At 43.4% G+C, this 13,757-nt stretch overlaps 1 protein-coding gene across 18 annotated transcripts in view; it reads right to left on the bottom strand.

Moving 5' to 3' along the window:
• Positions 1-13,757, bottom strand: part of phldb1b (pleckstrin homology-like domain, family B, member 1b) — a 293,495-nt gene that overhangs the window by 117,416 nt on the left and 162,322 nt on the right. For all 18 annotated transcript variants that reach the window (XR_011343351.1, XM_069894733.1, XM_069894724.1 and 15 more), the window contains one exon: positions 9,301-10,886. Coding sequence is in view for 17 of the 18 variants with exons in the window: in XM_069894733.1 (XP_069750834.1) it covers positions 9,301-10,886 (1,586 nt within the window). In the remaining variant the exon portion in view is untranslated. The remainder of the gene's footprint in view (positions 1-9,300; positions 10,887-13,757) is intronic.

The following is a 13,757-nucleotide window of genomic DNA, read 5'->3' as shown; positions in this document are numbered from 1 at the left end:
GCATTGTTTCACTTGGATTCTCAGGTCATCCAGCACAACAAATACATGGTTTCCATGGTTCCCTGTTGTGGGAAGGTCTACATGAGTCACATTTTCACTGGAGGGGCCACAAGGAATATATTATGAGAGGTGAGCGCTTGGCAGCGCTTGGTTCAGAATACCTCATTTTACACAAGAAAACAAGTAAATAGAAACAGGAATATGCATCAGGCCCTCAGACTGCTTTGCCATTCAAATATGACCATGGCTGATTCGCTCCAGGTTTCAACTCTTCTGTGCCAGTCTCATAGCTCTGAATCCCCCAGACTTTCTGAAATGTTATCAACCCTCTCTGTAACAACCTCCACTGACCTGACCACCACAACCCTCTGGGCAGAGAATTCCTCAGATTCACCATCCCCTGCAAGAAGAAATGTTAATGTATCTCAGTTTTAAAACACCACTTCCTTAATTTCGAACTGTGTCCCATTCTTCCAATTGGAAAATGTCAACATCTAACAACGTCCTAATAGGATCTTGCGTTTCTGTCAGATCATCCTTCATTCGAATATCCTCTTCATTTATTCTGCATTCTCTCCGCTTTAATGATCACAGACATTACAATATATGGGACAGACAGGAGATAGATTTGTTCTTTGTCTGGGCAGAGTTTTTCAAAGAGATATCCCATTCTTTCTCCATATTTTTCTAATTCACTTTGAAGGGTATTACTGAATTTATTTTCCTTTCCCTTTCAGGTAATATGTCTTCAAACATCTTAACCAAGTGCTTTGAAAATGTATCCACATTTTATATCTGTACCGTTTGCCAATTCTCCTAAATGCTTGCACCCCTTGCAAACTGGCTCGTTTGGGAGAGTGCAACTGACTTCAAAATTCATTATTCTAAATTAGCTTCCTTTCCCACTCACTCTGCTGAGACTGGGTTCAGAATTCATCCAGATGTTACTTAAACAAGAAAATCTGCAGATGCTGGGGTCTAATGCAATACACAAAAGTGCTGGAGAATCTCAGCAGGTCTCAGAGGACCTCAGGCCCAAAGTGTTAATTTCCTTTCACTTCCTATCAATGCTACATGACCTGCTGAGTTTCTCCAGCACTTCTGTGTATCATCCAGGGTTTGGACAGCAAGATTAGGTCATATCATCATCTGATGCTTATCATTCAGCCTCACAGACTCCTACTTGAACACACAATATTTTAGGGCTCCCTAACAGCAGTGCATGAAAAGTAGTGGGAGAAAACACTCAGAAAAAAATCAGAAGGTGTTGGGTAGAAAGGAGGCTGGGAGCATTCTACTCCCACTATATATACTGCACACATGCCATGGGACATATATGGTTTAACAATAAAAAAGGCTCCTACTGAAAGGGCAACTTGAACCCACTATTCTTCAAGAAAAGTCTGAGGTCAAAAAGGGGTCCTGAAGGGCCTCAGGCACTGGTCTTCCTGATCATATTGGAAGTCTGGATCTGCAGCTTGGGTTGCCAATGGATCGGAGAGGAGACTGTGTGGCTGCAGAGGCTGTAAATCCACGAACACCCAACTACTCTGAAGGGACTTTCTTTTGCTTCTCTTTCTCTCATACTGTAAGGGGGCACTGGGTGACACTAATGGCAGCTCTTTGTTTGCCTGACATAAAGCAAAAGGCAATTTTGTGTAATATTGCATGACAATAAAGGAATCTTGAAAGTAACAAGTTATGGGCCAATATGTGAGTAATTTGAGACATGAACAGTATCTTGCTCACTGGAAAAATTACACCAAAGCTATCTCCACAGAATCTTCCAAGTGCACCAGCAAGATAATTGACCAGTGCCAGCATTCCCAGCATTAAGGCTCTGACCAAACTCCACCAGCTCTGATGGGCAGCCCATCTGTTCAGCACTAGGCTTCTCGTGACTTCTCAAAGTGGCACCGAGCTCTACTTGCCCTAAATATGGCAGAGTCTGCAGATCCCTCACCAACCACCTCAAAAACCCACTGAGATAAAGTGGAAACAAGTCACACTGGATTCCAAGGTGGTGCTGAAGAAGATATAGAAATGAGACCTGATCAGAATAGAGTCTGGTATATTTGGGAGAGAAAATATGACTTTGGGCTCTGTGCACCCATTGTTCTCCTTCATGCCCGGGTCTGTTGTGCATAATGATCAGTTGTCTTCAGACAGCAACTCCATTGATACATCAGGACACAAGAGGATGAACTGCAAGGATCTTGTTTCCCTTGTCTAGTATTTCCTAGCTAGCTCTAAAAATGGTCCAGCTGTCAACATTCTTGGATTAAAGGCTGCATTCTTGTGGGTTTTAAAATTTCAGTGCTGAATTCTCCCACACAAAGCAGACACTTGAGAATTCTTCTGGACATATTTTCTGAAAATGCCTGTGGTAACCACATCAGCTGAGCACATGTGTCACAGACAAGGGGTGGGTGTAGTTTTGTATCACATCTGGGGTTCCCCAGTCTCTGTTATTTGGGAACAATGTATTTCTAGTGCTGGTGGTTGTGGGGTTGAACAGCGAAGGTGGACACCTTGGTTGTTAACAAGGTAACTCTCTCACACTCTGGGAATCCAGGTTCATCATCAGGTCAGAATGAGTTGGTTTAAAGACCCTTCTTGGCTCCCCCAGTGAAGTGACATTTACATCCATCCCACAGCATGAAGCCATCAAGAGCATAGCGTGCCTAATAATAAAAACATTTGCATCCCTGGGACTGCTGAAGACTTGGCATGGAAAGAAAATATTCACTGTCTTTTTGTGTGGTTTAAAATGTCATTGCATGGAACTGGGCAGAGTCTTTCTTGGTTAACCTCCCCACTTTATCTCCATATTCTCTTATTTGCATGAAGATACATACATACATACATACAAAATACAGCCTTTTCAGAGTGGACATGATCCAGGTAATTTTATCACAATAGACTCTCCCCCACTTGACTTCCAATCCAAACTGGAAAAAACTATGGGAATTTTTGTCATCCAACTGGATTAATCTTTTGCATCAGGCAAACCATTTAAAAAAATCTTTTCTATAATAAATGTAGATACTGAGAATCCAAGAATTTCCTTTAGTAGAAGAAAGTGGTCAAAGAAACCCAAAATATTTAGTTTTTCCCTTGGATAAGCATCCAGCTGCATTACAGAGATTATCTTTAATTTTCAGAAACCCTATAATAATCCCAGAGTGACTCGCAATCTTAACCCATAATTAGGAGTGATCAGTAGTGTCCATTTGGGGTAAGATACAAAGTAAGGGGAGAGGGAGAAATAATTGTCCCACAAGCTCAGCTTCAGGTGGGTCCACTAGCCAGGTCCACCAACATCTTGAAATAGTGTGATGTCTGCTCTCTATAAATCACATTGCAGAGAGCTGAGTAGAACAACCACAATTACACAAACATCATACAAAAGTGATTTAGAAACTCAGCAAGTAATGCAGCTGAAAGTCAGACAGATCCTTGAATTAAAAAGATAGGAGAGGGGTGGGTCAGGAGAAAGGGGAGGAACACAAGTAAAAGGTGGATACAGGTGGGAGGATGAAGAAAAAGCTGATAAATTATAAAAGGAGAGGGCAAAAGGCCAAGAAAGAAAGGAGAAGGAAAGGAAGGTTTGGGGAGCTGGAGGGAGGGAGACAGAGGGAAGCAGAAAGATCGGGGGGGGGGGGGAGGGGGTGTTAATGGAAATTGGAGGTTGATATTGACGCAATCTAGTTGGAGACTGCTGAGAGAGAATATAAGATATTGTCCCTCCAATTTGTGGGTCAATTTCAATTTGAAATTGAAATGTCAATTTCAGGACATGAGGCCATGGACACACCATGTCAGTGTGGCAGCGGGGTATGGAACAGAAGTGGCTGGCCACTGGGAGGTCCTTTCAGAGAAGGTGCTCAATGAAAAATCTCCAAGTCTACGTCCAGTCTCCAAAATGTAAAGGAGGCTGCTCCGGACACAGTATATGACCCCAAAAGAATCAGAGGAGGAATGCTATAAATTGTGTTTGCATATGCTTTTCACAAGCTCAATAGTCCAAAAAGCAAGTAAGTATGTTTTAAAAAAAATGTAGTTAAAGCTGTAGTTGTAGGAAATGTGAGAGCTACAACAGGCAGCTCAAAGCAACCAAGCAAGTGTTACTTCTAACACTGGCACTGCAAAATCTTCCATACCTGATAGGGTATGTAAACCAATGAACTCTCCCCGGCCAACATCCTTGGCTCTAATTGCACTCTACATGCACAGAACTATTAAGTGTACTAAAATGATGCAATTCAATGCTGATTAGACAGAGAAACATTCTGTTGCTTAGAAACAGTTCAGATCCTGGCACAGACGAGACCTTGCATCAGAGGAAAAATTCTATCAACAGACAGGAAGGCTTGCGTCACTCAAAGGAAAAGTAATACATCTTTCAAATTAAACCAAGTAATTTCATTTTTTTTGTGTCTCATTTAAAGCAACAAAGAAATCAATCAAGTCAATTCAGCTTTGCATAGATGAACCAAAAGCTGGTTTCTTCCATACTTCTCTCCTTCCGACTACATAAAAACATTTTTAAAAACTATGATTTCAGTCTGTGGCCCCCATTAAATGCGCTATGGGCCTTGTTGAGGATGGCTGCCTTAAAGGAACAAAGAGAGATGGAGAGAGTTCAAGAGGAAATTTCATAGTTCGGGTTCTTGGAAGAGCAAAGAACTGGAGATGTATAAGAGGTAAAATTGGGAGGTTTTGGAAGGTCTAAGAGCTGGTGAACGTCTCAGAGAAAGGCAGGAGCGAGACTAGGGATTTGGACAAGAATTTGAAATGGCCCCATTCAAGCAAAAAAGACAACACAAGATCTTTAAACCCCTGGTTTCCTCTCTGAAGGACTGAATCTGGTCAGAGTGCAATGAACAGGTTTTCGTCAAAGGCAAAATTATCCATGAGTGAAGTGCAATAGAGAATGCCAAAGCAGCTGTCTAGGAGGAGGACATCATCCATAAGACCAGGTGTCCTTATCCAAAGCTGAGTTGTGTGCATCCTCTATCTAGGGTCACCGGACTTCTAAGATAGAGCACAGTGTCTCTATTTGGAAAGTACAGACACTCGGGTTTGTGCTCAGCGATGATGCTGTCCTTGCACCATCTGATGGAGATCAGTGCAGATGCTCTGAGCCTGGGTGGCTAGCCCAAGTACGAACCAACTGGCTTACTGGGGTTGCCTATACTGTGAGCTATCACTTACAGGAAACTAAATGCTTAGAGGCAGAAAACTGTTATGATTGCAAATGTGCATGTTAGACCTGAAAGGACTGAATCATCACCCCTATACATTCACGTAGAGAAGTGTTGATTAAAGGGGCACAGACCTAAACATTATTTATTTATAGGTGCAATTATTTCCAGGAACTCAGTCCATGATTCCCAAAATAGTGTTGGATTTTTTTTTAAAAAGGGCTACACGTCTATGACCATTGCACTTGGTGAGGTCAACAGTCACCCCACTGGAGATTGGAACAGGGCGAGGAGATGGAGGCTGCACAGTGTGGTTGTAGCTAGAAGATCTAATAGGCATTGTTGGGGGCGATGTTGGCCCTTGCTCTTGAGTGCCTGAGGAATGGCTCATGCAACTGCTACTGCTGCCTGGAGATGGGAGGTCAGGGGAGAGGGGGACATATTGTTATATCCAGCTGATGACATAATTTCAGTAACAGGTGCACACATTTTCTCAGTCAAGCATTGCCCAGGAAATTGGCTCATATTGTTTTGACATGTGGCTGTCATTGGCCATAGACAGAACAGCCATGGTTTCAAGACACTGCTGCTCAGCAGTGGAGCGGTGAAATACCCTTTAATTTACTGCAAATGGATTGGTCCAGTCCCAGACCTTCGTAAAGGAAAGTATGCATCTTACAACCAAAATATAGAAACAAAAAAAAAATAGGAGAAGACCGTTGAGCCCTTAGAGCCTGTTCCACCATTAAATATGATCACAGTTGATCATATGTCTTTACTACAGGTTGTACCTCTTTAAACCGGTGATGTTGGGACCTGGCCATTGCCAGACCACAGAAAATGCCAGAAAACAGAAATTGACCTCTAAGAGAACCCCCGACGTAAACATATCAAAGGTAGAACAAAGATTAAAATAGGAAATAATACTGTGGCATGCCAGTTAGCGCAATGCCTTTATAGTATCAGTGATTGGGACCAGGGTTCGAGTTCTGCACTGTCTGAAAGGATTTTGTACTAACAGCGACAGATTCAAATGTGCTGGACCATGGGAGATGCTGAACCACAGAGTGCTGGATAAGAGCCTGTACTTTGTTCCTTCTTCCTTTCAATTCCTCTTTAATGAGTAGGACCACACTTTTGAACATATATAATGAACTAGTCTCAAATAACTTTCAGTGGAAGTAAGTTCGACAAATTCACTACTCTCTGAGTGTAAATGTTTCTCCTTATTTCAATCCAAAAACGCCTCCATCGCCTTATACTTAGATTGTTAACCCTTGTTCTAGACTTCCCCAAAAACAGGAGCATTCTTCTTGCACCTAACCTGTCTATTTCTGGCAAAATTTTTACATGCATCAATGAGATCCTCTCTTATTCTTCTAAATTTCAATCAGAGTCTGTCCAGTCTTTCTTTATATGTCAGTCTTGCCATCCCAGGAATCAGTCTGATGAATCTTCGATGCAAGAATATTCTTCCTCAGATTATCATTTCCCCTCTTATACCCCTGTCATTTTCCTTCTCTTTCCCTATTACAAGTTCCTTTCTCATCTTCCAACCCCCCCATCCCTTTCCCTGCCATTTTCCCCAAAGAACTCCATCAATGGTATTTTGTCAAGAAAATAACAGTGAATACACAGCTTCCATCAAAGATGAGAGTAAGAAGCTGCCTCCTTACATTGTTATTGTCCTATCAGAAAATATCCAAGGCTGATCAAGCCTCCTCTGCTAATCAAAGGCTGATCTGCTCCCAAAGCTCCTTTCCTCTTCTGTGCTTTGTCGCCCTCATACTGTGACTAATTAATGAAGGAATTTATTGGACAAACAAAGGTGACCATTCTCAGTAGACTATTCTGCCTGAAACCTTGCTGTCAGGGTTTGGAAATCTACACTCTCATCATGAGCCTTACTGCCCACACAAGTACGTGATGTTAGTTACAAGATTTCATTGTTTCTCATTGCCCTTGGAACAGCTGGTAGTTCAACAAAGATTAAGGAACCCAAGGAGAGGCTGGTGGTGTGGTAGACTGAACACAAACCATTGAAAATGAAGCAAGGTGTTGTGAGATTGAGGCGTTCCAGAACTATATTGCACACTGGCAACTTTTTGTCGATGGAAGCAGATGACTACTACATTAAAGAAGTATGACTGGTATAGCAAATCAGTGTGACAATTCCAGGAAAAGCATATTAATGAGAAATGAAAATGAATGCAGAAAATCTGGTGCAGAAAATCAGTGAGACTATACCTGGAAATGCATTTTAATAATATAGGAAATGAATGCATCTGCTTCAGCAAATCGATGTAACCTTATCTTGAAATGCATTTGAATGTCCTGGGAAATAAATGTACAGGTTGTACCTCTCTTATCTGGCATTCTGTGGTCCGGAAACTCCCGTGGTTCGGCTCGTTTGAATCTGCTGTCATTAGTACAAACTCCTTGCAGAGAGCGGGGGACTCGAACCCTTGTCCCAATTGTGGGCACTGTAAAGGCATTGCGCTAGCCACTGCACTAACCGTGCTGCCCTACAGTATTATTTCCTGTTTTAAGCTTTTACATAGAGGGTACCCTTAGGGGTCAATTTCTGTTTTCCAACATTTGCTGTTTCCTGGCAATGGCCAGCTCCAAATGTCACTGGATTAAAGAGGTACAAACTGTATCTGGTAAAGAAAATGGGTGTAACTAGATCTGAAATGAGTGTGAATGTAACGGGAAATAAGTGCATCTGGTTAAGAAATAAGTGCATCTGGTTAAGAAATGTGTGTGTTCAATGCAGAAAATGGGTGTGAGCACATCAGAATATGCATGTGACTATTACAAGAAATGTGGCTGTACAAGGAAGTGCCTGTCAAAGGAAATGGGCCCAACAAAATATATATTCCTATAAGTTCCTAGTGTTTTTGGAACACAGAGAGCTCCAAAATTATGCCTGAGATTCGAATTTTTTTTAGACTGCACTTACATGCCATTCCTTATATACCTGCAAATGTATTCTTATTATGATTCCAAATTAACATGAGCATATTGAGATGCACTTAATTTACAACAATGCAATATTGTTTTAGACATGCATTTTGCACAAATAACTGAGAGAATCAATAGATAATTTGACTGTGTGTGGTTTTGCAATATTTATGGATGTCTTGCTGTGGTATTGTAATGCATTCTTGAAGGGTGAACCATTTAGAGTTATTCAAGTAAGGATTCTGAGTAATTCCTTGTTCTATTCCTAACTGGAGCGCCACAATGTTCCAGGAGAGAGAAAAAAGGTAATGGAAACATTTTCAGAGATTTTTTTTAACCATAAGTGGTCAAATTAACATCTTTATTTTGTGCATAATGGCAGATGTCTGGAGTTACTTAGCCCAAAAGCATGATGAAACTAATCCCCTTTGGATAATCAATTGCAAAGAGTGAGGTATAGGTTGAAATTTAGATCGGACCTTATGAATGTAATATCAGATTGCTAAAACTTATTAAGAGTACAATCCAATTAGGCATTTAAAAATAAAAAGTTCAAATGTGCAGCTGAATGTGATTTATAATATATCAGAGAATTTCAAGACTACTGCCTTGAAATCACTCATAGAGATCCATTACATTGTGCAAGAAGAACAATTCTGTTGACTGGGGCAATTCCTTGACCTTGCTGAGTGTTTTTGACAGTAATTATTATGAAGGTGGACAATAAATGGCAGAGGCATCTTGTCCTTGATGTTCCTTGAAGAACATTCTTGGTAATATGACAATGCCAAGGGGAGCGAGAATGGCAGAGAGCCCAGGGACAGGACAAGGCAAGGAAAGAAAATGGAAATTGAAGATGAGGGAAGGAGAAGAATGAAGAAATGAAAAAGAAGAGAAATAAAGGAACAAAGAGAAAGAGAGAATATGATAAAGGGAAGAGAAAAATAAAGGCAAGAAAAGAAGGAAGAGGGAGGAAATCACAAGAAGGGAGGAAGAAGAAAGGAGAGAAAGGAAAGACAAAAAAACAGGGAAATGCATTGTGCAAGGAGAGAAACAGAATGGAAATGGGGGAGGTTTTATTTTTTGACAATTTTCAGCAGTTGAATGAAAAAGGAAACCACAGGCTCACCAGCATCTGCATTTCCTGTTCCCGGATTCGTTCCTCCCTCTGCCGACGGTGATAGTCCAGGAGCTCATCCTCATTGTCACTTATCTCAGAAATACTGTTTTTCCGCTGTCGCGGTACTGGGATTCGCTCATCCCCTGCCATTTTCCTCTGCATTCTTGGGCTTTGCAGTGGTGTTGAGACTGACAAAGAAGACAAGCTGTGCGCCGGGGTTAAAGTGTTCCCATAAGCTTTCCGAGAATGCTCAATAGACAGCAAGGTTGGGGATGGGCTACGATCCCTGACACCTCTTCCACCACTTAAGGTACTTAACCCAGGTGAACCATGTATTGAGATGTCCTCGCTCCTTTCAGATGAGCCTGATGAAAATTTGCGTCTAAATCGAGGACTTTCTGGCATTTCCTTGACCAGTTTCATCTGATGGGAGGGATTATCCTGAATGACCATATCTCGAGGGGTCCAAGTTTGAGGAGAACTTGTAAGATTAGGGTATGTGGAAAGTGGTACACCCCTCTTAGTCATGGAAGGACTTAATGGTGGTAATTCTCTCATGCTTTCTATGCTTCTTCTACCCATTCGGGGACTCTCAGGGGGCTGAAGATTTCTTGCTTGTAACTGGACAGGCTGATTTACATGAACATATCCTAAGCTCTCCAATGGCTGGAAACTCCTTGGGGACATCTGCCTGGATGGGCTAGAAGTGATGGATCGATCAATGGGAGCTTCTTTCAGCTCTCTGAAAGGACTTGGAGGCCTTTCTTGAAGGGCAGCTCCTTTAGTTCTTGGGCTTGGAGATGGATGAAACTTAGCTCCAGTTCTAGGACTGCTTGGAACCATCACAACTTGAACTCTGGAAGTTCCACCACTGAAGACACTTGGGCTAACGGATAATGCAGGCAGGTTGTGACTTTGTGGGGATAGTTTTGAACCTTCTGGCATCTTTCTGGTTTCATTAAACATCCCTGAATTCAAGGCATCTATTGGAAACCCTCTGCGGTTAAGGGTTGGGCTTGGCGGTGTTTCGTGGACATTGGGTACCTTCCTCTGAGCATGTGGGCTCTCTGGCACTCGTTGCATCCCTGGACTAAAACCATTGCACTTGGTTAGGTCAACAGTCACCCCACTGTAGATTGGCACAGGGCGAGGAGATGGAGGCTGCACAGTGTGGTTGTAGCTAGAAGATCTAATAGGCACTGTTGGGGGAGATGTTGGTCCTTGCTCCTGACTGCCTGGGGAATGGCTCATGCAACTGCTACTGCTACCTGGAGACGGGGAGGACAGGGGAGAGAATGGGGGGGACATATTATCATAACTTGATCCCACTGACATTGCACCAGGACTCATGGGAGGCGACAAGAGGTACCTCCCACTGCCATTAACCATGGGAGACAAGGGCGACTGAAGATTGACTGTCTGTTTTTTAGCAGGAGTTGTAGTATCATCCATTACCAATGAGTCCATAATATCTTGTAGATCCTTCTCGATTGAGCTAACCAATGAACTGGGAGATGCTTGGGATCTTGAAGGTTGATTGCTTGAAGCTTCATTCGGAGGTGTTTGGTGGTTGCCGTTGACCAGACTAGCGGGATCTGGATAAAAGGAAATAAGTTCAGTTACCAGGATTATTTAACATTCTGGAGAGATTTTACTATGGGATAGTTGGGATTCTGGGGCATTGATGCAATACCAAGCTCCGAAATGGAACTGCTGCTTTCCTTTTCAAATCTACCATTAGGCCATTCCTTTTCCATGAAATTGTTTAACATCTACCACCTGTGTCAAAACTTTGGGGATTGCCCTTCCATCTCCTTTCCTAAGTATGGCTATTTATCTGAGAATTCAGTGTGAATTTCGAGCAACTTTGAGGTGCTTTGTTAATGTATGTTGTAATTTAAATTCAAACAAATCACATCCCCATTCTGACATAAAGATTATTTCGACTCACTGACTCTTACAATGAGACTGAACTACCCAGTTTGAGAGACAATCACCAGATTATTTCAATCTTTACTCTGCTCATAATCTGGACAAGCTTCTAGCTGTGGTTTTAGTAAATAAAAACGAATTAGATCATTTGTACTGGAATAGTACAGAGCTCCTGCTTGTTGCTTGCTCCACACCTCAGGTCACATTGGATGAAGGAAAGGTGTCAAAGAGATTTCTGCCATTTCAACCTCCCTTTATATGAAATTATCTTTTAACGAATAAAAGTTACAAGTTCTTCAAGCCCATCAGATGAGATTACTTATTCATTCTCGGTACATGCTGTCACTCTAGGGTTAGCATTTGTTTTCCATCTTAACTCCTCTTGAAGTGATTTGCTTGCTCGGCCGTTACAGAAGATAGTTACACTTGGGTCATTCAGGTGAGGTTGACATTGATGAGGCGGATGGGCTCCAGCTGCTTCACAGTCACCATCGCTAGCTTAATACTCCAGATTTTTAAAAAAATGAATTTAAATCCCTCATCTGCTGTGATGTTATTCCAACTCAAATCAGTGCCTGACATCAGTGCTGCCATGTGGCCAAACTCAATGTGCTTCATTTTGCCCATATTCATCACTGTCCTTTGGACAGAGTTTGTATGTTCTCCCCTTGTCTACATGGGTTTTAACTGAGTGCTCCAGTTTCCTCCCATGCTTCAAACATGCATGGGGTTGGTGGGTTAATTGGGTGTGATTGGGAGGCATGAGTTTCAATGGCTGGAATTGTGGAGTAAAGACATTTGATTTAATTTATAATGAATGATGGCAATTAAAGGGAAAATAAATTGAGAAACCATCAGCTTCCTCAGGGAAGCCAAGGGCTCATGACTTGGTCATTACTTAAATCAAGACTGAAAAGAGATTATCAGGTGTGGTGATATGACCACCAGCCTACCTGCAGGAAGACCACCTAAGGGCTGACTCCACCTGGCCAGCTGTCAATCAGCCAACCTAAATATCGATCTGAGCCGGCCCCTCCTGAGCCAGTCACATGTTCAGCTATGACATCCAGTACAGACTGGGGAAGTTCAACAACTCCACCGTTGCCCTGTCCCGGACATGTGCAGATGCTACTCGACTGCCTTTGTCACCCAGGCATCACACACCTGTACTATTTCATCAAGGTCCAGAACCTCCCCTTCACCGTACAAGAAGTCCGGATCGTGACCAAGTCATGCAGGTTCTGTGCAGAGTATAAACCGCACTTCTTCTGCCTGCTTCAGGCCCCGTCGTCAAGGCCACTCGGCACTTCAAACAATTTAGCGTCAACTTCGAGGGGCCCCTGCCTTCCATGAACAAGAACGTCTACTTCCTCACGATTGTAGATGAGTACTCCCATTTTTCCTTCACCATCCCTTGCCCTAACACCTCCACAGCCACTGTATCAGGGCTCTGACACAGATCTTCACCATGTTCGGATACCTGGCATTCATCCATAGTGGCCAAGGGTCCAGCTTCATGAGTGAAGAGCTGTGCCAGCATTGTGACGAGGGGTATCGGGCAGGTGGAGCACGAAAAAGGGGTGATCTGGAAGGCAGTCCTCCTGGCTCTGAAGTCCAAAGGTTGGTCCATTGACTACTGGCAAGAGGCCCTCTCCGGGTCACTGCATGCCATGAGTTCACTCTTGTGCACAGCTACAAATCAAACCCCTCACAACCGCCTTTTCTCATTCCCCAGGAAATTGGTGATTGAAATCTCACTCCCAGCTTGGCTCACATCTCTGAAATCGGTGCTCCTATGCAAACACGTGTGAGACCATAAGGCCGATCCACTGGTTGAGCAGGTGCACTTCCTCCACACCAACCACAACTATGCCTACAACAGGTACCCCTGTGGCCGTGAGGACACTGTCTCGACCAGGGATCTGGCACCAGCAGGGGCACCACCAACCCAGCATCTCAACTACCCGACACAACTTCCCCACCATGGGTACCCTTGGCCCACCAAGGATCTTGCGGCCGAACTTTCGCCCCTCCAACAAACCCCACTCCTGCCGATTCACACCTACCCGGCCACTCACCCCCGCGGACAAATGTGCAAATAAACACCACGCTGCTCACACCGGTACCTGCCACGTCCATGCTGGACACAGCCAGCACTCAGGCAGCAACCACATCCTCGCCAACCTTTGACCAGGAACCAACCCTACGATGGTCACAGAGACTTTGACGGCCGCCGGACCATCTAGACTTGTAAATATAAACTTGTAAATATCACCCAGCACTGTTCCACATGCCCCCACCCCCCCAGAACAATTTTAAGAAGGGGGTGAATGTGGTGATACAACCACCAGCCTACTGCAGGGGGTGACCTCTGTACCTGCAGGAAGACCACCTAAGGGCTGACTCCACCTGGCCGGCTGTCAATCAGCCGACCCAAATATAGACCTGAGCGGCCCCTCCTGAGCCAGTCACATGGGAGCCACTGAAGAATGAACTGGTGTTCAGACTTTTACCTGAATAAAGCCTGTTGTACA

The sequence above is a fragment of the Narcine bancroftii genome, chromosome 8 (assembly GCF_036971445.1).
Source record: "Narcine bancroftii isolate sNarBan1 chromosome 8, sNarBan1.hap1, whole genome shotgun sequence".
NCBI lineage: Eukaryota > Metazoa > Chordata > Chondrichthyes > Torpediniformes > Narcinidae > Narcine > Narcine bancroftii.
This window is presented reverse-complemented; position numbering and strand designations above follow the sequence as displayed.